General features: G+C 39.8%; 1 long non-coding RNA gene and 1 gene segment (V, D, J or C); both read left to right on the top strand.

The window, feature by feature from the left end:
* Positions 1–25,754, top strand: LOC118889750. The gene is made up of 4 exons (XR_005018610.1): positions 1–12; positions 13,150–13,158; positions 23,659–23,661; positions 25,661–25,754. It is a non-coding gene; the product is annotated as an uncharacterized LOC118889750 (long non-coding RNA).
* Positions 652–1,969, top strand: LOC118889745. The segment is given in 2 exon segments: positions 652–793; positions 975–1,969. Coding segments are annotated over 2 exon segments (396 nt in total).
* Positions 25,755–26,235: the final 481 nt, after the last annotated feature.

A 26,235-nucleotide genomic window follows, 5' to 3' on the forward strand; every position in this document is an offset into this window, starting at 1 on the left:
TTTTTTGGAATAGTTTAAGAAGGATCAGTGTTAACTCTTCCTTAAATGTTTGGTAGACTGACTCAATAGCTTTTGACTCCAGTTATTTGACCCGATTGGAGTTGCTGAGGCAAACCCAATATTAATTAACTTATTCCTTTTTTACTTAATTCAGCCAGAGTCAGTTCCTGTTACTCACCAGTAAGAACCCTGACTTATATACAATCTCATTCCAGCATTAGGAAAATTAGAAAAAAAAGAAAAAAAAGAAAAGAAAGCTCATAGATAAAATACCAGAAGTGATTGTAAGAAACCTAGCAGTGGTCCTCACAGGTATTCTGTAAATACCAGGCGTCAATATTCTTTCTTAATTGAGTTTTTACATGAATTAAACTGTATCTGTTCTTACTCTAGGCTGGAACTGGAGTGTAATAAAGGCAGAGAATAGACTAGCTTTGTAATTTCTTCTGTATCAGCTCTAACACACTTCATCTTCCACAGCCACTCTATTAGCAGGATGATGTGGCCACCACAAGATGGCAGTACTCTCTCTCCTCAGACTCACTTGGTTTGAAATCAACATGTTTGTATTGAAAGCACAAGATTGAGCTTCCTCTGATTGGCTGGGTAAGAAGCCTGAGACTCTCTCTGGGATCCAGAGGGACTAGATAAATATACCCAGAAAAAAGAACTAGACTGAGGAACCTGGCTTCATTTCAGGCCCCAGAGCTGAGTCTCCCGTGATCCCAATAAGGAAGAAGAATGGAGAAACTCCTGACCGTGTCTTTGGTGATTCTGTGGCTTCAACTGGCCAGTGAGTCGGGGCTCTTGGCGATAGGAAGAGGGTGACCAAAATTCCGAGCCCACAAGACAGAGGGGCAAAACCTTCTTGTTAATTGGGAAATGTACCCCCAAATTATGGAAGGAAAGGCAAACACTAGAGGGTGAAAATGCAGTGACTGACTCCTGGCCTCTGGCCTTGTGTTTCTGCCTAGGGGTGAATAGCCGGCAAGGAGAAGAGAATCTTCAGGGCCTGAGCATCCAGGAGGGTGGAAATGCCACCATGAACTGCAGTTATAAAACTACTATAGACACCTTACACTGGTACAGACAGGATTCAAAGAGAGGCTTTGCCCACCTGATTTTAATACGTTCAAATGAGAGAGAGAAACGTAGTGGAAGACTGCGAGTCACGCTTGACAACTCCATCAAGAGCAGTTCCCTGTCCATCACGGCTTCCCAGGCTGCAGACACTGCTACTTACCTCTGTGCTACGGAGACACAGTGTGCACCAGGCAACTGCAGCCCCAACGCAAACCCTGCCAGAGCTGCCTCTTAGAAGCCGCGACAGTGTGTAGAGTTGGTGGTTATGTCTTCCCACAAAGGAGAGTCTACAAACAGCTGGCAACAGGAAAGGGAGGCCTGTCAAATTCCTGATGTTTTTGACAGCATGTTAGACTAAGGTAAAGGGCATGAGATTTAGAACGGGAAACTGAGATACCAGCTTCAGCTCTGCCCATCCTGGCTCTGTGTCCTTAGGCACATCATTGGTGTAGCAGCCTTCAGTTTCCTCACTTTAAACAAAGGATTTGGACTGACGAGCCTAAAGACCCTTCAAGCTCTAATTTTACCAGGTCACTTGTGGAGGATGAGTAAGGACTTGTCAGTATTAGAAGGTCTCATCTGTTGTATGTGCAGCCCCCTCAAGACTTAGGTGGGGCTTTGAGATGCATGAGATGATTTTTGCATTTCTCTAATTCCTGTATAGGAAACAGTAGATTCATCAGACATTAGAGTGAAAAAGGATCTTAGGACTCTTTCAACAAAACTTTTCCTTTTAAGGCTGAGGAGTGAAAACGTTGTATAATAATAGACACAAAGGTCTGAACCTTTGGAGTAGTAGAGACAAAGATCTGAATCTGATTCTCCCATTTACTAGTTGTGTGATTTCCAAGCTTCAATTTCTCCATTAAATAGATGGGAATTTATCAGAGAGTCATAATCTTCCTCATACAAGTGAGAGATGTATGTTCTCGGCTACCAGGTCCTAAAATGTTGTTTTTTGAAAGTGGATACTTCTATTATCACATATATAACAGTTATCCATCCATTTTATTCTTGTTTCTGGTAAGAATAGTTTTTTGGATACACTTTTGATGCTACTGAAAATGTGTTTGTGGAGAAAGCGCATTTGTACTTATGTGATGCTTGGTGGAAAAGGTGGGGGAGGGCAGGCGAAAGGTTGGTAGCACTGTGGTTCCCACATGCCAAAACTTCAACCACCAACATCACCTATACCAGAATCACCCACAGCACCTTGAAGATCTGGGTTATTAGGCACTTACTCAATCAGACTCTGATGCACTGATGCATTGTATTTTTAATGAACATCTTCTATATCAGTTAGAGACTGGGTCAGCTTCAAGTTACAAAAACTTCAAATAATAATGTTTTTAACAAGGTGGAGTTTACTTTCCTCTCACGTAAAGAAGCTCTATCATGTGTATCATATGCAGTCCAGGGCTGGTATACTACTTTCATCATGTTATAACAAATCAAGGGTCTTCCTTCTAGCTCTCTGTCTCTTGTCCTTAAAGTGTCACTTTTGTTTATATACTTGACAGAAACTGCTAGAGATCCATCCACTTTATACACCTTCCAGGCAGAAAGAAAGAGAAGGTCAAGGGGCAAATGAGTACATGCTGGCCAAGTCAATCATTTCCGGAAAATCCACCCAACAGCTGCTACTTACATTTCACTTACCCGAGTGTTATTCCATGTCCCCCCCTTTCTCCCGATTGCAAAGGAGTCTGGGATGTCAGTATTTTTTCAGTCTCAGCATGTTGTCACTCACATCAAAACTGTGGTTCTATTAGTAAGAAATAGGAGAGAATGGACATTCTTTAGGCAAATAGCAATTTCTGCTACCCTCAGTTTAGGGTATATTAAGACTCATATGGGGTTTTTTGCTTCATAGTTATTCATTTTTGAAATACTGTATCCATTCTATCTCCCAGTTCTGTTGACTTTGCTTCCTAAAGGTCTTCAGAAGATGTCACAAACCCCACACGCTAATTCACCTCCACCATCCTAATTAAAAATCCATTTTAGTCCCTTGCTCCCCAACACGTGACACACCCCATCATTCTTGAATGTAGTCCTCTGTACCACAGTGAGAATGATCTTGTCAGAGTGCAGATTTGAGCATGTCAATCACCTGGATCCCCATTTGCTCTTAGAATAAAGAGAAACTTCTTTTTAAAATTTTATTTATTTTATTTTTGGCTGCATTGTGTCTTCGTTGCTGCGCGCGGGCTTTCTCTAGTTGTGGTGAGCCAGGGCTACTCTTCGGTGCAGTGCGCAGGCTTCTCATTGTGGTGGCTTCTCTTGCTGTGGAGCACAGACTCTAGGTGCACAGGCTTCAGTAGTTGCAGCACGCAGGCTCATTAGTTGTGGTACACAGGCCCTAGAGTGCACGGGCTTCAGTAGTCGTGGTGTGTGGACTCAGTAGTTGTGGCTCGTGGGCTCTAGAGCGCAGGCTCAGTAGTTGTGGCTCACAGGCTTAGCTGCTCCACGGCATGTGGGATCTTCCTGGACCAGGGCTCAAACCCGTGTCCCCTTCATTGGCAGGGGGATTCTTAACCACTGTGCCACCAGGGAAGTCCCAAAACTTCTTAATATGACCTACAAAACTTTGCATAATTTAGGATCTTGTTTCCTCTCCAACTTCATTTCACAATGTACTCCTAAGCTCTCTCCCTCTCTGTCTCTCTCTCTCTTCAACAATACTGGTATTATTTAAGTTTCTTTTTTTTTAATTAATTAATTAATTTTTGGCTGCGTTGGGTCTTTGTTGCTGCTTTCTCTAGTTGTGGTGAGTGGGGGCTACTCGTCATTGCAGTTCGCGGGCTTCTCATTGTGGTGGCTTCTCTTGTGGCAGAGCACATGCTCTAGGCACGTGGGCTTCAGTAGTTGTGGCACGCGGGCTCAGTAGTTGTGGCTCACAGGCTCTAGAGTGCAGGCTCAGTAGTTGTGGTGCACAGGCTTAGTTGCTCCACGCCATGTGGGATCTTCCTTGACCAGGGCTCGAACCCATGTCCCCTGCATTGGCAGGTGGATTCTTAACCACTGCACCACCAGGGAAGTCCTTAAGTTTCTTAAAAGTACCTTTTTCCTCCTATATGACCCTTTCATAGCAATTGTAGGTGATTTCTTATTTATTTTCCTTTTCCTAAATATTTTTCCTCCCTTCAAAAGAGTAAAAAAAAAGTAAATGCCTATTCATTCTTATACATCTGTCCAAGAGTCAGTAGCTGAAAGAAGCTCAGGGGGCATTTTTAGAATTATAGACCTCTGCATTTTCACATTTGCAGTTTCTCCTTTATTTCTTTGATTATTTGATTAAGATCTATTTTCACTACTACTTCTGTGTGTTCCTTAATGGTAGCGTCCATATCTGTGTGTCTCACCCTTGAAAACTCAGCATCAATGTATCTTAGGCATTAGAATCATCTAACTTCCTTCTTCTTCTTTTCTATCCATTAATGTATTCTTTATTTTAAGTCTCCTCAAAAAGGTATGATAATATTTATTGAAAAAAAAAGAAATCTTTGGAAGTTTATGGATACATTCTTATGGCATAGCAGGGACTGGCAAAGCACAGCCCACAGGGCAAAGCAGCCTGCCACCTGTGTTTGTAAATAAAGTTTTATTGGAAAACAGCCACGCCCATTTATTTATGCATTGACCATGGATGCTTCATGTTATAACAGCATAGTTGAGTAGTCACGACAGAGACTATATGACTTCAACACGTAAACTGTTTACTATTTGACCCTTTACAGAAAAAAAGTTTGCCAACCTCTGGGGTGTAGGAATTACATGGGAATTTTTAGATTTGGAGTTTTTTGTTTGATAGCAACAAATTAAATAATAAAAGCATAGTTCTAATCATCTGTATGGCCAACTTAGAATACTCCCCTTGGTTTTGAGGCTTTTGTGTTCTTTATGTTATTTTTATCAAATTAAAGACAAATGGAATAACGGCACTTTACAAATAAAAGCATCTCAGTTCTTTAAATGGATAAAAGTGTTAAGAATATTTTTTAAGCATTTAAAAACATTTTTACTGAAGTATAGTTGATTTCCAGTGTTGTGTTAGTTTCAGGTGTACAGCAAAGTGATTCAGTTATACATACGTATCTATTCTTTTTCAGATTCTTTTCCATTATGGGTTATTACAAGTATAATAATATACTTGAGTATAGTTCCCTGTGCTATACAGGGATCTTGCAGGGCAGTTTGTCTTGCATAACACATGAGCCAAGATTTTCTTGACGATTCCACCAAAGGATCAAGAAACTAGAGGAATAGTTCTGTCAACTTTTATGTAACTCCAAACAAAACCTCCTGCTGCTTCTCAGCCAGCCATGCTGTTTGCTTTCTGCATACTGCATAATGCAGAATTTAACAGTTATAATAGTTTTAATGGTACTGGAGGATGTAGTCACTGTCCTCACCTAACAGGGTGGATGTCTGGCCACCCACCTGAAGGTAAACACTGCCTTCTTCCCTAACATTCTGGAGTCCTGCACACTGGGTGTTGGACACCTGAGCATTGGGAGTTTAACATCGGGATAAACAGGCCAAAGAAATGGAGAAGGAGATGAAAGAACAAAAGTAAATCTAAATAGTGGAAATAAAGTATTCAAGCAGGTTTTATTCCCCTGGTGATAACTGCATCAGCTCTCTACTTCCAGTCTGAGCCCTCATTCCACATGCCTGGGTCCAGGCTAGTGGGAGTACAGGCAGGGCATAAGATTTGTTTTACTTACCTGCTCCTCACTGAACTGAAAGCAATTTGAGATAGGAATCGTGTCTGGTTCTGGTTTACACATTGTAGATAACTCTGTAAATTTCCAGAGTGAATGCTTGAGCCTAGGGATGCCTGAACATGCACAATAATATAAGAGTACCTAGGTGATCTGCTGAGCCAGAGAGTCTTGCCAGCAGGATAACTCTACTCAAGACCCTAATTTTAGTAAGAGCTAAAAAAATAGTTCATTTTAACTGGTGAGAAAATCTATGTAGGTGAATATGTATCATTTGAAGAAGACTATTCTTGTGTTCAACTGACTTAGTCATAGCCATTGTTACTAGATTGACAGCACTGCCCTGAGAGCCTGTGTAAGGTAACATCACAGCTGTCTGCAGAAACAAAGTCCCCATGCCTTAAAATGGTTGATGTGAGCAAGTAACAATGTTTTGACTTCTTGCTATAAATATAGTCATACTTTGCATAAAGTAAACCCAATCCTAGGGAAAGAATAAGCTATGAAATGACCCTGTCAAATCTTCTGCTGTGTTCACTTCACTAGCACAAATAATTGCACAAGAAACTAGACAAACAAGCTGACCAACGTTGAGCAAACAGTTCTTTACATTGAGATTCCTGAATCCCTAATAATACAAATAAACAGGAGACAGATAAATACCACACACATGCCTCTGGAATGAAGAGAGTCTGGCTAATATTATTAAGTGTCTAAACTCTACTTTCTTAAAAAATTACTTAGTTGAATTAAAACAAGAATGTGACAAGAAGTAAAAAGAAGGTGTTTCAAAACAACTAAATGAAGTGGAGATAGGCAACCTTCCAGAAAAAGAATTCAGAATAATGATAGTGAAGATGATCCAGGACCTCAGATAAAGAATGGAGGCAAAGACTGAGCAGATGCAAGAAATGTATAACCAAGACCTAGAAGAATGAAAGAACAAACACAGAGAGGAATTCAAGGACAAGTAAACAGAGTTGAAAAATACAATAACTGAAATGAAAAATACACTAGAAGGAATCGATAGCAGAATAACTGAGGCAGAAGAATGGATAAGTGACCTGGAAGACAGAATGGTGGAATTCACTGCCATGGAACAGAATAACAAAAGAAGAATGAAAAGAAATAAAGACAGCCTAAGAGACCTCTGGGACAACATTAAACTCACCAACATTCGCATTATAGCGGTCCCAGAAGGAGAAGAGAGAGAGAAAGCACCCAAGAAAATATTTGAAGAGAATATAGTCGAAAACTTCCCTAACATGGGAAAGGAAATAGTTACCCAAGTCCAGGAAGCACAGAGAGTCCCAGGCAGGATAAACCCAAGGAGAAACACGCTGAGACACATAGTAATCAAACTGACAAAAATTAAAGACAAAGGAAAATTATTAAAAGCACACAAGGGAAAAACAACAAATATCATATAAGAGAACTCCTGTAAGGTTAACAGCTGACTTCTCAGCAGAAACTCTATAAGCCAGAAGGGAGTGGCACAATATATTTAAAGTGATGAAAGGGAAGAACCTACAACCAAGATTACTCTATCCAGCAAGGATCTCATTCAGATTTGATGGAGAAATCAAAAGTTTTACAGACAAGCAAAAACTAAGAGAATTCAGCACCACCAATACAGCTCTAAAACAAATGCTAAAGGAACTTCTCTAAGTGGCAAACACAAGAGAAGAAAAGGACCTACAAAAACAAACCCACAACCATTAAGAAAATGGTAATAGGAACATACATATCAATAATTACCTTAAATGTGAATGGATTAAATGCTCCAACCAAAAGACAGAGTCTCCCTGAATGGATACAAAAACAAGACCCATATATATGCTGTCTACAAGAGACCCACTTCAGACCTAGGGGCACATACAGACTGAAAGTGAGGGGATGGAAAAAGATATTCCATGCAAATGGAAATCAAAAGAAAGTTGGAGTAGCAATACTCATATCAGATAAATAGACTTCAGAATAAAGAATGTTACAAGAGACAAGGAAAGACACTACATAATGATCAAGGGATCAATCCAAGAAGAAGATATAACAATTATAAATATATATGCACCCAAAATAGGAGCACCTCAATACATAAGGCAAATGCTAACAGCTATAAAAGAGGAAATCGACAGTAACACAATAATAGTGCGGGACATTAACAGGTCACTTACACCAATAGGCAGATCATCCAGACAGAAAATTAATAAGGAAACACAAGCTTTAAATGACACAATAGACCAGATAGATTTAATTGATATTCATAGAACATTCCATCCAAAAACAGCAGATTACACTTTCTTCTCAAGTGTACACGGAACATTCTCCAGGACAGACCACATCTTGGGTCACAAATCAAGCCTCAGTAAATTTAAGAAAATTAAAATTATATCAAGCATCTTTTCCGGCCACAACGCTATGAGATTAGAAATAAATTACAGGGAATAAAACGTAAAAAAACACAAACACATGGAGGTTAAACAATACGTTACTAAATAACCAAGAGATCACTGCAGAAATCAAAGAAGAAATGAAAAAATACCTAGAGACAAATGACAATGAAAACACAATGATCCAAAACCTATGGGATGAAGCAAAAGCAGTTCTAAGAGGGAAGTTTATAGCAATACAATCCTACCTCAAGAAACAAGAAACATCTCAAATAAACAATCTAACTTTACACCTAAAGGAACTAGAGAAAGAAGAACAAACAAAACCCAATGTAGGTAGAAGGAAAGAAATCATAAAGATCAGAGAGGAAATAAATGAAATAGAAACAAAGAAAACAGTAGCAAAGATCAATAAAACTAAAAGCTGGTTCTTTGAGAAGATAAACAAAATTGATGAACATTTAGTCAGACTCATCAAGAAAAAGAGGGAGAGGACTCAAATCAATAAAATTAGAAATGAAAAAGGAGAAGTTACAATGGACACTGCAGAAATACAAGGTATCATAAGAGACTACTACAAGTAACTCTATGCCAATAAAATGGACAACCTGGAAGAAATGGACAAATTCTTAGAAAAGCACAACCTTCCGAGATTGAACCAGGAAGAAACAGAAAATATAAACAGACCAATCACAAATAATGAAATTGAAACTGTGATTAAAAATCTTCCAACAAACAAAAGTCCAGGGCCAGATGGCTTCACAGGTGAATTCTATCAAACATTTAGAGAAGAGCTGACACCCATCCTTCTCAAACTCTTCCAAAAATTGCAGAGGAAGGAACACTCCCAAACTCATTCTATGAGGCCACCATCACGCTGATACCAAAACCAGACAGAGATACTACAAAAATGAAAATTACAGACCAATATCACTGATGAATATAGATGTAAAAATCCTTAACAAAATACTAGCAAACAGAATCCAACAACACATTAAAAGGATCATACACCATGATCAAGTGGGATTTATCCCAGGGATGCAAGTATCCTTCAATATACACAAATCAATCAGTGTGATACACCATATTAATAAATTGAAGAATAAAAAACCATATGATCATCTCAATAGATGCAGAAAAAGCTTTTGACAAAATTCAACACTGATTTATGATAAAAACTCTCCAGAAAGTGGGTACAGAGAGAACATACCTCAACATCATAAAGGCCACATACGACAAACCCACAGCAAACATCACTCTCAATGGTGAAAAACTGAAAGCATTTCCTCTAAGATCAGGAACAAAACAAGGATGTCCACTCTCGCCACTTTTATTCAACATAGTTTTGGAAGTCCTAGCCACTGAGATCAGAGAAGAAAAAGAAATAAAAGGAATCCAAATAGGAAAAGAAGAAGTAAATCTGTCACTGTTTGCAGATGACATGATACTATACATAGATAATCTTAAAGATGCCACCAGAAAACTACTGGAGCTAATCAGTGAATTTGGTTTAGTTGCAGGATACAAAATTAATGCATAGAAATGTCTTGCATTCCTACACATTAACAGCAAAAGATCAGAAAGTGATATTAAGGAAACAATCCCATTTAACATCACATCAAAAAGAATAAAACACCTAGGAACAAACCTACCTAAGGAGACAAAAGACCTGTACTCAGAAAACTATAAGATACTGATGAAAAAATCAATGATAACACAAACAGACGGAGATATTACCATGTTCTTGGATTGGAAAAATCAATATTGTGAAAATGACTATACTACCCAAAGCTTGATAGGGATTGCACTGAATCTACAGATTCAATGTAATCCCTATCAAACTACCAATGGCATTTTTCACAGAACTGGAACAAAGAATTTCACAATTTGTATAGAAACACAAAAGACCCTGAATAGCCAAAGCAATCTTGAGAAAGAAAAATGGTGCTGGAGGAATCAGGCTCCCTGACTTCAGACTATACTACAAAGCTACAGTAATCAAGACAGTATGGTAGTGGCACAAAAACAGAAATATAGATCAATGGAACAGGATAGAAAGCCCAGAGATAAACCCATGCACCTATGGTCAACTAATCTATGACAAAGGACGCAAGGATATACACTGGAGAAAAGACAGTCTGTTCAATAAGTGGTGCTGGGAAAACTGGACAGCTACATGTAAAAGAATGAAATTAGAACACTCCCTAACACCATACACAAAAATGGACTCAAAATGGATTAAAGACCTTAATGTAAGAGCAGACAATATAAAACTCTTAGAGGAAAACATAGGAAGAACACTCTTTGACATAAACAACAGCAAGATCTTTTTTGACTCACCTCCTAGAGTAATGGAAATAAAAACAAAAATAAACAAATGGGACCTAATGAAACTTAAAAGCTTTTACACAGCAAAGGAAACTATAAACAAGATGAAAAAACAACCCTCAGAATGGGAGAAAATATTTGCAAACGAATCAACGGACAAAGGATTGTCTGTTAGATTGTAATCTAAAAAATATATAAACAGCTCATGTAGCCCAATATTAAAAAAACAAACAACCCAATCAAAAATGGGCAGAAGACCTAAATAGTCATTTCTAAAAAGAAGACATGCAGATGGCCAAGAGGCACATGAAAAGCTCCTCAACGTCACTAATTATTAGAGAAATGCAAATCAAAACTACAATGAGGTATCACCTCACACTGGTTAGAATGGGCATTATCAGAAAATCTACAACAACAAATTCTGGACAGGGTGTGGAGAAAAGGGAACCCTCTTGCACTGTTGGTGGGAATGTAAATTGATACAGCCACCATGGAGAACAGTATGGAGGTTCCTTAAAAACTAAAAGTAGAACTACCATACGACCCAGCAATCCCACTACTGGGCATATACCCTGAGAAAACCATAATTCAAAAATACACATGCACCCCAATGTTCATTGCAGCACTGTTTACAAAAGCCAGGTCATGGAAGCAACCTAAATGCCCACTGACAGACGAATGGATAAAGAAGTTGTGGTACATATATACAATGGAATATTACTCAGCCATAAAGAGGAACGAAATTGGGTCATTTGTAGAGACGTGTATGGACCTAGAGACTGTCATACAGAGTGAAGTAAGTCAGAAAGAGAAAAACAAATATCGTATATTAACGCATATATGTGGGATCTAGAAAAATGGTACAGATGAACCGGTTTCCAAGGCAGGAATAGAGACACGATGTAGAGAACAAATATATGGACATCAAGGGGGGAAGGCGGGGTGGGAGGGGGTGGTGGTGGGATGAATTGGGAGATTGGGATTGACATATATACACTAATATGCATAAAATAGATAACTAATAAGAACCTGCTGTATAAAAAATAAAATAAAAGAAGGTGTTTCAAGGACCAAGACACCTAAGTAAGGTCACCTATCCCTCATAAGGCTAAAGGTGTAAGGCTGCTGTTATCTAAGTATGGTTCATGGGCCCAAAGGAGACCCTTTCAGGGGGGTTTAACCAAACTCGATGAGTTTTCTCTCTTTTGTTGCAGATTAGTACTCCGCCCAGGATTCACAGTGACCCCCCTGCCGTTATCCCTCTCTCTCTTTTTGTACACATCCCTCCTCTCTGGTCCACTGGTCCACAAATTCTAGGTGCTTCAAGATCCCCAATCTCCTATTCCGTCTCAATCTCACAGTGAGACAGCTGGGCTATTTTTGGTAAATCCCTCCTGCACTGGTGCCGAGAAGCTGCCTCCATGAAGTAAGCTGGGCAATGTTTGGGCTCAACTCATCTGTTTTCCTTACCTCTGTGCTACCTGTAGTCCAATGTCCAAAAGTTGTTTCATATAGTTTGTCCAGTTTTCCAGTTGGAAGGAAGGTCAACTCTACCTTTATCAGTGAAGAAGTCACAGTGATTTGTTTTTATCGTATTTTACAAATATGTCATTTCATGATGGATAGGGATAAAAACCTTTTCATCCAACCACACATTATTTGAGACTTGCCTTAGGTAATGTTTCCTCTGTGGCATGCTGAATGAGTCTTGGGGATGAATAGATTCAGGCAAAGGATTTGGGGTGATTAGGGAGCACTTTCTAGGCAGATGAATCCCTCTCTTACCCGTGGGAATCATGGAGACATATGTAAGGAAGAGACCTCTGACTATTCCAGTTAAAAATTCTGCCTGGGATTATTTGGGTAGCTAGAGATACTTGTACCATGCAGAAAATGATGGAAGCAACAACTGATTATTTCCCTAAGCATGCTCGTGTTTAGAGCTCTCTTCTGAGTCCTGTCCCATTCTCCTTTATCTATGCCTCAAGCTATTAATATTATATCAGGAGAAAGAGGTCAGATATAGCTGTGGTGCAATTTTCAGGATGACCACCAGAGGGCGGGGTTTCCTACAAATGTGGTTCCTCTTTTTATTCAGGTGCTGGTTTGACTTGTTTACTTTGTAGCCACAAGACAGATTACGGTTGCTGTGCAGAAAGGGGCTCTCAGTTTCTAAGTGAGGAGTTTCTATAATATTCAGCTGCAAACTAGCCCTATTAGATTTGGTGTATTCTAGGGAGCAAGGACCGTTGCCAACATGTTTCCTGCCACTCACTCTGTTCTTGTGATCTTCTTAATATTCAGTAAGTAACATTTTATCCTAAATGTTCGTGATTTTTCATTTTCCTATAATTACAGGTAACTTTTAGTTTTCTTCTCTGGCTGAAATCTCTCCTTCTGTCCATTTCTAACATAAAAAAGTGATTCTCTTGTAGGAGGGACCAATGGAGACTCAGTGACCCAGACAGAAGGCCCAGTGACTGTCACAGAGGGGGCGCCTAGGACCCTGCACTGCACTTACCAGACCTCTGATTCAGATCCTTATCTTTTCTGGTATGTCCAGTATCTCAGCAAAGCTCCTCAACTCCTCCTGAAGGGCTCGAAGGCAAACCAGAGGGCAGAGCATCAAGGTTTTCAGGCCACTCTTGTTACGAGCGACAGCTCCTTCCACCTGCAGAAATCCTCAGTGCAAACATCAGACTCGGCTGTGTACTACTGTGCTCTGAGTGACACAGTGAGAGGGGCTGCAGGGGGAGCTGAACACAAACCCAAGGGGAGCAGGAGGGCTGAAGTGAGCAGCCTTGGGAGGAAGAGGTACATTCTCTCCTTGAGCAGTGTTTAGTTTATTTAGAGCTTTTCAGGAAAATAAATCAAGCTCAGATCTAATTCCTAGAAACCCAGGAGGTTGGGACTTGTTCTACAGGGAGAATAGGGTGGATGTCAGTCTTAAAGAAGACCCAAGCTCTCTGATCCCCAGAAGTGCCCCTGTTCAGCCAGAAAGACTCCTCCCTTCTCTAGACTGACTTTCAAAAAAATCTATTTTCTCTTAATGTAAGATGGATGTTAGATGTCACGATATTAATATATTCATTTAGGGAAGAGAAAAGGAATAGATGACTAAAAGCTGCATCAGCTGAATCACAGTCATAAATCAGCACAGGGATGCCAAGCAAATCATACACAAACTTCCACGTGGCTGAGACGTAACGCCGTTGAGGTGCTGCTCTGAGTGCAATGAGCCAGAGCTGCTGCAGCAGTGGGATGAAAAGGCATTTGTGATTTTTGAATGGCTACATTTTTGATATAAGGAACTAGGAATGCATGGTCTGGTGATTTTGCATTCATTTTGACTATAGGATGGGATACTCGAAAGCAAGGTTTTTCTAGCACAGACTGATTATTGATTGGCATTAGACACGTACAGCTGGACAAATTTTGTCCGCCAGGAAACTTGCTGTGATAGCAGTAAGCAGACAAGGAACTTTATCCAGTGTAAATTTCCCCAGGAACCAATGCGTTGGAGTGAAGGAAGAAAAGTTATGATGACTGAGAGTAAATAGTTTGATCTTCCTATCTGGAAGAAGAATCTGTGAGCCTATTTCACTGTAGATTTTGGCTGCAGGCCAAAAAAAAAAAAAAAAGAAAAAGCCATACAAAAACATGGATGACTATTTGTTCTCAGAAGTCACCATAATCATAACAAATTGTATTGGTCATAAAACTTATGTCTACCCTAGATTACCCTAGATGCATTGGCTGAATATGGCAAATGGCTGCAGCACTGGTATAATTGTTGTCAACTTAATTACAATAAGTCTAAATAGGCAGGTTAGGCTCACCAACCATGTCAACAAGCCATGACATGCCACAGGCAAACTGATGGCAGCAAGTTACATTTCCTGTTCTGGTGCAGAAGCATCTCACACTTCAGTACTTGTGCACGTGCCCTGTCAGGCACAGGGCAGGCATTTAGACCTGAATTTGAGACAGAACACAGCACATTTCACCTTGTGTAAGGATTTTCTATCCCTACTATAGAAAAAACAATGATCCCAATACAGAACAACTTTCCAGAAAAGAAAGCATAAGTGTGTGTGTGCGTGTGTGTGTGTGTGTGTCGGGGAGAGGGAGAGAGAGAGAGAGAGAGAGAACACGATAGACTTATGCAGCCAAGTCATAAAGTAACTAAACAGTTAAATTTTGTAAAACATATTGGAAGTAAGTAAAATCTTTCAGAGAAAACTTTTAATGAAGAAAATAGATGTAAGTAGTTTACAAGGGAGTAAATCAAAGATTTGAAGCAGGAAAAATGTATCTTAGAATCTAGTGCAGGAAGCAGTATTGGTGAGAGATACTCAAAGGAGGATTCCCAAAATTTAGCAAAAATTTTAAAAAACACCAGACCTAAAATAATCAATGACCTATCTTGTTTAACAATTATTTCAATCTATTTGTACTTTTAAAGTCTGAGAAATCTTCTAAAATGTTTTGGATAAGATGCATACCAGCTCAAACTGGAGCCGTTGTAAAATCATGGTCACTAGTCTCTACTTGATCCCTAACGTCCCCCAAATCATATCCCGTTTCCTTAATCAATGAGCTGTCTAACCATAATCGCCTTTTAAAATTTTCTTGATTGTCACATAACTCTAATTTTTCTAGAATCTCCATCAGATTATTTTGCCAATGAATAAATAAATGCCATCTGGGAAGGAATGCATTAACAGTGTGCCTGTAACTTGTTTTCTGCTTCCTCTGAGGTCACCTGAGGCCTTTGGGGTTTCCTGAGCTGACCTCTTTGTGGACACAGTAATCGCCATTTATACTTGAAAGGTAAACAGGAGTTTTTAGGAGTTGTTCTGTACTAAGTTCTTATCCAGAATGACCTTAGCAGGACATCCAGGGTATTTCTAGATTATTCATTGCAAATAAACTAGAATTTATGGACATGGGATATATCTGATTGGAAAATGGCAGTCAACTAATGTTGGATCTCTGGTACGTGATTAGCAAAACCTGAAAGACCCCAAACCTCAATGACTTCCCTGTTGCAACCTGTGTTGCTATAGTTGATGCTTGTCATACTGAACCCCAAATCTGTCCTGGTGTTAAAAAAGGGACTTTGTGAAGCTTCATTTGAACAATTCATGAGCTCCCAGAGACTGAAGCTGGGTCTGCTGCTCTTTCTTGCTTGTAGTTTTGCTCTTCAGAAGCCCCGTAATATCCCCTTCTGGTCACTACCATCCTTCCAAGGAAACCACAGTCCCATAGATAGATCGGTCTTGCCCATTCTTGAACATTATACAACTAGAATAATATAGTTTGGATTTTTTTCTATCTGGATTCTTCTCTTAATATCATATTTCTAAGAGTCATCCATGTTGTATACAGTTTAGTTTGTTTATTCTCATTGCTGTATGAACATACCAGAATTTATTTAGCTATCTGCTTAAATGGTTCTTTGGATTTTTCCAGCCTTTGGCTGTTCTCAATAGTGTTATTGTGACTATTCTTATACACGTTCTTTGGTGAACATATTTACACACTGCTATTGGGCATATATATTAGAATTTCTGGATTAAAGTGTATACATATATCTGGCTTTAATTCCTCCACTAGCTAAGCCCTCAAAGAGTACTAATAACCTCTGTGTTGTAAATCAACCGAAATTTCCAAACCTCATCATTGCTGACCTCTCAGAAAATTTTGACACATGAGTTGTGACCATTTGCTCTTTTTTTAAAAATTTTTTTATTTATTATTTATTTATTATTTTTATTTTTGGCTGTGTTGGGTCTTCGTTTCTGTGTGAGGGCTTTCTCCAGTTGCGGCAAGTGGGGGCCACTCTTCATCGTGGTGCGCGGGCCTCTCACTATCGCGGCCTCTCTTGTTGCGGAGCACAGGCTCCAGACGCGCAGGCTCAGTAGTTGTGGCTCACGGGCCCAGTTGCTCCGCGACATGTGGGATCTTCCCAGACCAGGGCTCGAACCCGTGTCGCCTGCATTGGCAGGCAGATTCTCAACCACTGCGCCACCAGGGAAGCCCGTGACCATTTACTCTTGCTTCAAATCCTCTCTTCCTTACAGAATGTTTCTCTCTTCCTTAGAGAAACAGCTTCTTCTCTGACAAAACACTCTCTGAGGTTTGTACCTACTTCTTGGGCTGTTTCCTCTTTCACTCCTGCTCACACTTTCATCTCCCTTCCAGTCATTAACTATTGCGCGTCCGCAAGGTTTAGCGCTAGACTATGTCCTCTCTTTGTGTTATTCTCTCTCTCTCTGACATTTTACTCATGTCTACATGCCTCTGTATCATACCTCATCATCTACTTCCTCTAGCTTTTCACTCAATTTAAAAAGTATGAGCCATGGGCTTCCCTGGTGGCGCAGTGGTTGGGAGTCCGCCTGCCAATGCAGGGGACACGGGTTCGAGCCCTGGTCTGGGAAGATCCCACATGCCGTGGAGCGACTAGGTCCGTGAGCCACAACTACTGAGCCTGCGCGTCTGGAGCCTGTGCTCCGCAACAAGAGGCCGCGACAGTGAGAGGCTCGCGCACCGCGATGAAGAGTGGCCTCCGCTTGCCGTAACTAGAGAAAGCCCTCGCGCAGAAACGAAGACCCAACACAGCCATAAATAAATAAATTTAAAAAAAAAAAAGTATGAACCACCTTTCTGTCACATATACACAGAGATAAAAATAACAGAGTAATCAGCATTCTGGCCATAAGTATAGTAAAGTGAGAGAAATTGTCATTGCAACCTCGTGTGACCCTCTAAATCCTCCAAACTCCAGGGGATTCATTTCAAACTCTGTGAGCCAGTCTTCTGAATCTCCTCTAACTTGGCTTGAGGAAGATTGAGGAAGACACACCATCACAGCTTCACTTCTGTTTGCTCTAACTCTTCAGTGAATTATCAGTTTTCTCATATATCATTACTCTGCATAATAGGCTAAGGAAAGTTGAACAAATGCACTTCATATATGTTTTGGAAGTGTACCCAAGCATGTATTGTGGACTCTCTCCATGGGTTCTCATGTACTGAAGGCTCTCTTCCAAGTCCAAGACAAAAGGAAATGTTGCAATTAATATGTTTTTATAACCTACATCTATATCTATACTTATGTATAGACTTTTAAAATTCCTGTTATGCCTATAACTGTGAGCTCCATACAGTCAGGAAACATGTATGTATTGTACATTACACAGTACATGGCACATAGTGGTTGCACATTAAATACTGGTTAACTGAAGAATGAATTAATTGATAATATCAACAGATACAGAGCTTCTACCCTTTGGATGCTGTTAGATAATTGTGGATCAATTAGTTCTTGTATTCGTCCAATTCTCATCACCATAAGAATACTTCTAGTTCCACGTACCATAAATCCCCTTTCTGTTTGTACAGATTTTTGTCATATGGTACTATTTTCAGGTTTGCAATTAGATGGTCTCCCTCTTGTTGGCATAGACAGAGCCATCTTCCTCACCTGAGTGAGTCTATAGGAAGATGTATATCTAATTCATTTTCTTGTGGACTTGGAAGTCCCTCTTTTCGGTGATTCTTCCAGTTTCACCTGGTGATGACGTACTCCTGTATTATGTCTTTTCTGCTTTCTTCTCTAGAGCTTTTATCTTAGAATTTCAGCCTCAAATATTTATTTCCTGTGGCTAGAGATATGAGTCCTATAAAGCTAAGGGTGGTAGTGGGTGGGGAGTGGGAGAGTGGTCCAGGCCAAAAGAAAATCACAGTTAACTTAGTTCTCTTTGAGTCCCAATACTTTTCCTTTCCATCCTAATTCCTAGGGTCAAAGGAAATGACCTTTGTATAATAGGTGTTCTCCATACACTAGATGTTGCCCATGAGTACAATTGGATGGTGTTAAACTATCTGTTTCTATTTATCTTTACCATTGCCATCACTTGTTCTGCTTCTTTGTATATTTTTAATTTCAAGTCTAGTGACCTAGTTTTGGGGTAGATATTCCTACCATTGGGAGTCCTAGCCTGAGACAAGAAAAATGTCCTGTCTGTTTTTCTAATTTCCTGATTCTGGTTCCAAGGGCTGAATTATTTCAATCAAGAATCCTTTTAAGTTCCTGGGTTCTCAACCCTTAAGAAAACTTTTAGGAAGTATTATGCTCAATTGTAATATTGGTATTTAAAAAATTCTCCTATTAGAGCAAAATCAGGACTCTGCCCCTGGCACAGTAGAAAGAAGAATCACTACATCCTTGGGGAAATGAGCTATTTGACCTTGGAATGGTGACTGTGAAAAAAGGTAGATGGAAGCATGTAATTTTAGCAAAAAGTAATAACAGAAAGAGGGAATTCTCTTTCTTGGGACAATTTGTAGAGAATATTCTCTTTTTCAAGAAACATGCTCAATTATAGGAAAGAAGTTATAGACAAGGAAGAGACTCTCACTTTAGTTTACTTTGATGACTTAAAGATTAATAGGCATTGTTTTTCTCAGAGAATTTTAAAGTTTAAAAGAATGTGAATTTTAGGAAAGATTACAGTTATCCTTGATCATAAGATAGATGTAACCATTTTCCAAATCTATACTAGAAAACATTGCCCTGTAATACATGATAGATGATTTCAGAGGCTGTTATGTTGAGAAGGGTTTGGGTTTGTACTATAGTTTTTGTTTTTTTTTTAAAGGAATTCCTTTATTTTTATTATTTATTTATTTATTTTTGGCTGAGTTGGGTCTTCGTTTCTGTGCGAGGGCTTTCTCTAGCTGCGGCAAGCTGGGGCCACTCTTCATCGCGGTGCGCGGGCCTCTCACTATCGCGGCCTCTCCTGTTGCGGAGCACAGGCTCCAGATGCGCAGGCTCAGTAATTGTGGCTCACGGGCCTAGTTGCTCCGTGGCATGTGGGATCTTCCCAGACCAGGGCTCGAACCCGTGTCCCCTGCATTGGCAGGCAGATTCTCAACCACTGTGCCACCAGGGAAGCCCTGTACTATAGTTTTAACTTTACTTTTAAGTTAGAGAAATCACAGTAAGTACAAAAAGGGAAACTCAGAGGCTCAAAGCATAAAAGTTTTTTTCAGTCTTCTATGAGAAGTGCTCAAGCTACATTTTGGTTATGTTGCTTTGAACTAGTTACTTGATTACAGCAAATAGGTAAAGCTTAAGACAAAGATGATGACAGCTTCCTCTTTTCTAAAAAAGATCTTCTTAAAAATATACATTATAAAGATCAACTCAAAATGGATCATGGACTTAAATGTAAAATATAAACTATGAAATTTGAAAAAAAATAAGAGAAAATCTTCAGGCCTGGGGCTAAGTAAGTCTTAGATTTGACACCAAAAGCATGATACACACACACACACACACACACACACACACACACACACACCCCTAACTGAATCAAATTTAAAAACTTCTCCTCTACAAAAGACCCTGTTAAGAATATGAAAAAATAAGCTACAGACTGGGGGTAAATATTTACAAACCACGTATCTGACATAGTACTTGTATCTAGAATATATAAAGAACTCTAAAAGCTAAATGGTATAGAGAATGAACAACCAATTAGAAAAACGGGTGAAAGACTCAGATTGATATTTCACCAAAGAGGATATACAGATTGCAGATCAGCACATGAAAAGATGTTCAACATCATTAGCCATCAGAGAAATGCAAATTAAAACCACAATGAAATATCACTATACAACTATCAGTGGGGCTAAAATAAAAACTAGTGACAACACCAAATTCTGGCAAACATGTGGGGAAAACTGGATCACTCATAAATTGCTGATGGGGATATAGAATGATACAGGCACTCTGGAAAATAGCTTGGCAATTTCTTATAAAACTAAACATGCAATGCATACTTGGACACTTATCCTAGATAAATAAAAGATTTTATTAACATAAAAATCTGTACCTGAATATTTGTAACAGCTTTATTCATAGCAGCCAAAATATTGAAACCTGATGTCCCTTAGTAGGTGACTTGTTAAGCAAACTGTGGCACATCCCTACCATGGAATACTACTCAGAAATAAAAAGAAACAAACAGGTTGGATGCACACTATTACCTGGACAAATCTCATGATTTTACTGCTCATTCTGAGTGAAAAAAATCTCAATGCTTACTTCTATATAATTCCATTTATATAACATTATTAAAATAACAAAATCGTAGGGATGAAGAACAGGTTAGTGATTGTCAGGGGTTAATGACTATGGAAGGGGTGTCATGAAGAAGCCTTGTGGTTATGAAACAGTTGTGCATCTTGACTGTGGCAGTGAACCTATACATGTGATATACATGAATGCATGAATCTGTACATGTGTAAAATTGCATAGAACTACATGCACACACAAATGGCTGCATGTAAACTGTGGAAATCTAGTAAGCCCTGTGGGTTGTACCAGTGTTAATTTCCTGGTTTAGAGACCACTGGAGGACACAGGGTGAAAACCACACAGAGCCTCCCTGTACATTTTTGGAAACTTCCATGAATCTATAATTATTTCAAATTTAAAAAATTTTTTTAAATTACAAACAAATTTCATAAAAATCACAACTGTAAATCATCTCCTTGGTTTCATTACACATCACACATTCAGCTTCTGGGTTCTTATAGAATCTATCCTACAAAGAGCTCCTGCATTAATCTTGCAGTTATCTTTTTCACATTCTTTCTGAGATACACATTCAGAAACAGAGAAAAACAGCCTTTTAAATATGATTTGTAAGAGTCAGAGTTTGCTAAGTGTGACTAGAATAAATCAAATCAAAGGATGAGAAAATGGATACAAGTTAGTTTAATGACTTTTAGATCACTGAGAGATTATCAGATTTTCAAAGAAAAAGTCAAAGAACAACAAATCCCTTACCTACACTGTTAGTGCAATAAATTCTGTGCAGCTTATTCTTTTCTAGTCCCTCAGTGGGTGAGGGATGAAGTGACATCAAAGCAGTGCGTCGGAGAGTTGATGTTCTTTTTCTGGGTTGTAGCTAATGGGGGTAGAGTGTGCTCTTCGCACAAGTCTGAAGAGAGCTTATATAAATGGTGGTCAACTCTGCAACATCAACACATGTTCAATGACAAAACCCAATGGAGTGTCCTAGAACCAAGCAAATTAAACAATACTAGTTTTGCTATACGTATCTTCCTGTTCCCCACTCCGCCCTGTGATGTTCTGATCTCTCCAGGGTCTAGAATGGAGAGCTTTTCTTTCCCTCTGCCATGCTCTTCCCTCCTGTCCTCCTAAGATCTATCAAGTTTGTGACCCTGAGTTTTAGTTACACTTGGTGCCTGTAGACAGGCATAAAATTATTTGAAGCAATGGATTTCTTAACTTATGTTCCCAGTTCTCTGTCAAAGAGGTCTCCAGACATATCCACAGCTATTCTATACCCCCCCACTTTTTTCAGCACCCTAGTCCTTTTAAGGTCTCACCTGCTGAGATTCTTGTGTACTCTAAAGGGAAACACAATCCATTACACTTATGCTTGGGTTCAACTTTTACAACCTCTGGTAGCAGTTTAACTTTAAAGGCCAAACGAGGAACAGTGAAACGATTCAAATTGCAGTCAGAGAAGGCTTTTCTGATTACTGCTTTAAGCCTCATATGCACTGTGCCCACCAATATAAAAAATGTCCTTCCCTGAATTTTTGTCTTTGTAGGGGGCATGGAGTGTGTCCTGTGAGATGTTTGTGTCTGTGACCACCAGGTGGCAGTGGTTCCATTCCTCTCATTCCTCCAGCGCCTTCACCGTCAAAAGCATGACAGCTACTAGAGGATTTGCTCTTGATTGGCTGAGCCACCAACAGAAAGGCTATCTCGTGCATTAGAGAAGGAGAACTAAGACACAGGAGCATCTCCTCGGGGGAGAAGACTTGGAATCATTAAAACTGTATCAAGAGTGTGATATCAGGATGGAGAAGATGCTGCAATGTGCATTCATAGTCTTGTGGCTTCAGCTTGGATGTAAGTTGGAGGTTAAGAGATGAGAACCATAAGGGCACATTTATCCAAAGCTGGAGAGAAGAGAGAGAGGGGTTTAGTCTCAGCTCTTCCCAGGTTTCTTGTTGGAATTTTTCAAAACTGCTGAACTGAAAGCTTTGTATCATTTCTGATTTTGTTTTCCTGAACAGGGTTGAGGGGAGAAGACCAGGTGGATCAGAGCCCTCAGACCCTGAAAATCCGGGAGGGAAGCAGTCTCACCCTCAACTGCAGCTACGCGGTCAGCAATTTTAGAGGGCTACAGTGGTATAGACAGGATCCTGGGACGGGACCCGAACTTCTCTTCCTTCTTCACTCAGTTGGGGATGAAAAGCAGAAAGAAAGACTAAAAGCCACCTTGTTAAAGAAGGGAAGTTCTCTGCATATCGCAGCCCCTGAACCTGAAGACTCAGCCACTTACCTCTGTGCTGTGGAGACACAGTGTTCCCCAGACACCTGCAGCCTGTACGCAAACCCTGCAGCTGGGGCTCTGGGATCGGGGCATCTTTGTTGTTTTCCCTCCTCGAAGAAGTAGTTACTTAGCACCCAGAACCTCTTTCCAAGTGGTCTTATGGAGAATGATATCTTGTGACATAGCCAGACAGCAGAGATTACTCTTCATTCTGTCCAGGATCCTGAGTGATACTGGCATTCAACTTTTTCTTTCATTAAAATGTTTAGGTCAGGGCTTCCCTGGTGGCGCAGTGGTTGAGAATCTGCCTGCCAACGCAGGGGACACGGGTTTGAGCCCTGGTCAGGGAAGATCCCACGTGCTGCGGAGCAACTAGGCCTGTGAGCCACAAGTACTGAGCCTGCGTGTTTGGAGCCTGTGCTCCGCAACAAGAGAGGCCGCAACAGTGAGAGGCCCGTGCACGGAGATGAAGAGTGGCCCCCACTCGCTGCAAATAGAGAAAGCCCACGCACAGAAACGAAGACCCAATGCAGCCAAAAATAAATAAATAAATAAATAAAGTGTAAAAATTAAAAAAAAAAAAAAAAAAAGCCAAACTTTAAAAAAAAAAAAATGTTTAGGTCAGATTTTGGTATCAAGATTATAATAGTTCATTAGATAAGTTGCAATTTATGGCTCCTTTTCTATCTATAGAAGAATTTGTGTAGGGTTTTTAATAATTTTTTTTTTAATTTTCAGAAAGTTCACTAGTGGGCCATCTAAGCATAGAGTTTCACTTATGGGAGAAGCTTAATAATCCTTCAATTATGGATTCAGTTACTTTAACAGGTAAGGGGTTCTTTATATATTTGGTTTTTTTCTTGTGAAAGTTGGTCAATTTTGTTTTTTCTGCTCATAGTTTATTATTTGCTACCTTTACTTTCTTTTATTTATCTTGCTACTTTTTCTAGTTCTTTGAGTTACAGGTTTGACCATTGATTCTCAACATTTCTTCTTTCCTAACAAATATAATTTAAATCCATAAATTTGCCTCTAATTACAAATATTCCTTGACTTCCAGTGGGGTTACGTCCCAATAAACCCATCATAAGTTGAAAATATCTTAAGTCAAAAGTGCATTTAATACACCTAAACTCCGGACATCATAGCTTAGCCTAGCTTACCTTGAACGTGCTCAGAACACTTATATTAGCCTACAGTTGGGCAAGATTATCTAACACAAAGCCTATTTTATAATATGGTGCTGAGTATCTCATGTAATTTATTGAATACTGTACTGAAAAAGAAAAGCGGAGTGGTTGTCTGGGTTCAGAACGTTTTTTTTTTTTTTAACATCTTTATTGGAGTATAATTGCTTTACAATGGTGTGTTAGTTTCTGCTTTATAACAAAGTGAATCAGTTTTACATATACATATGTTCCCATATCTCTTCCCTCTTGCATCTCCCCCCCCCCCCACCCTCCCTATCCCACCCCTCTAGGTGGTCACAAAGTACGGAGCTGATCTCCCTATGCTATGCAGCTGCTTCCCACTAGCTATCTATTTTACGTTTGGTAGTAGTGTGATGGTCGTTTACCCTTGTGATCCAGTGACTGGCTGGGAGCTGTCCAGCATCAAAGGAGAGCCTCATACTAGCCCAGGAAAAGATCAAAATTCAAAATTTGAAGTGCGGTTTCTACTTAATGCATATCAGTTTCATACCATCATAAAGTCAGAAAACCGTAAGTCAGGGACCTTCTGTACTGCTTTTGCTGTATCCCACATGTTTTGATATGTCATATATTCATTATTATTCAACTAAAATGTTTGGTAACTCCCATTTGGAGTGGGGATTTTATGTCCCATGATGGTATTTCCAGGGACGTAAGAATGGCCACATCCTGCCCTGCTCACCACTGGGAAGATTCCTGAGGATGCTATATGTATTAGCTTAATACAAACGGAAAGTGAAGAGGGACTTTTAGCTGAACCAGGACCTGATTACCTCCAAAGCAGGAAAGGTGGGTTGAGGTTCAGGCCTAAGTGGAGTTTCCTACTTCCTTCTGAATCCAGAAAAGCAAGCGCAGAACTCCTTTAAGGATGAGTAGGAGAGATAGGCCATGCCTCAAACTGGCCAAGAGTTGACTTGATTTTCAAGCATCTGAGCTGAAATAGAAAGAGAAAGAGGTAGCCAATCACAGGGTACTAAATTAGCTCTCCTTAGATTTGCTTATTATCACAGGTAGGCAAAGACTTAAAATGCAAGAGACATAAGCAGAGTGAGTGGAGTCTCCAGTCCTACATTTTAAGTTAGACTAAGGACTAATTTCCTACTCATAAATGGACTTTGAACAACAGAATCAGCCATCCTCACCCCTCCCGTGTGGGGAGGGGAAGAGGGAAGGTCTACAAAGAAGGGAAGCAGAAGTGGATGTTTCCTGATTTAGGGAAAGAGAGGTATTCTTTTATCCACACCATCTGGTCTCGTTTAATTTTAATCTTTTGGGTTTACAGCTTTAAAGTCTGCCCAATGTGTTCAGGGAAAGAGATCAGAGAATTATCATGGGATCCTTGTTTCCACCTGCCCTTATTTTGTCATTCTTATCATTACCACAATCATCTTTATTATCATTTATGGAACACTTACCATATGCGGAGTCCATTGCTAAGCACTTTATATAATCATTTTATAATCTAAAAACCACAAAGTAATATTAACCCATCATCAGGTGAGGAAACTGAGGCTTAAGAATGTTTAAAGATGAAGGGAGGGCTTCCCCGATGGCGCAGTGGTTTAGAATCTGCCTGCTAATGCAGGGGACACGGGTTCGAGCCCTGGTCTGGGAAGATCCCACATGCCACGGAGCAACTAGGCCCGTGAGCCACAATTACTGAGCCTGCGCGTCTGGAGCCTGTGCTCCGCAGCAAGAGAGGCCGCGATAGTGAAGAGGCCCGCGCACCGCGATGAAGAGTGGCCCCCATTTGCCGCAACTAGAGAAAGCCCTCGCACAGAAATGAAGACCCAACACAGCCAAAAATAAATATAATAAATAAATAAATAAATAAAAGATTACTATTAAAAAAAAAAAGATGAAGGGATTTCTAAGATAAAGTAAATGCTGCAGGCAATATAAGATGAGATTAAAAAAAAAAAAAGCTCCAGAGTTAACCAATTGGACAGTATTTCTCAAATTTTACTGTACACTTAAGAATCACATGAAGAAAAAATATGTCTTATTCTGATCAACAGATTCTGATTCAATAGGTCTGGCATGAGGCTGGGGATCTACTTTTTTAGTGAGTTACTTGATGATTTTGGTTCAAGTGACTGGGAGA

Source organism: Balaenoptera musculus, chromosome 2 (assembly GCF_009873245.2).
Source record: "Balaenoptera musculus isolate JJ_BM4_2016_0621 chromosome 2, mBalMus1.pri.v3, whole genome shotgun sequence".
NCBI classification, from domain to species: Eukaryota; Metazoa; Chordata; class Mammalia; order Artiodactyla; family Balaenopteridae; genus Balaenoptera; species Balaenoptera musculus.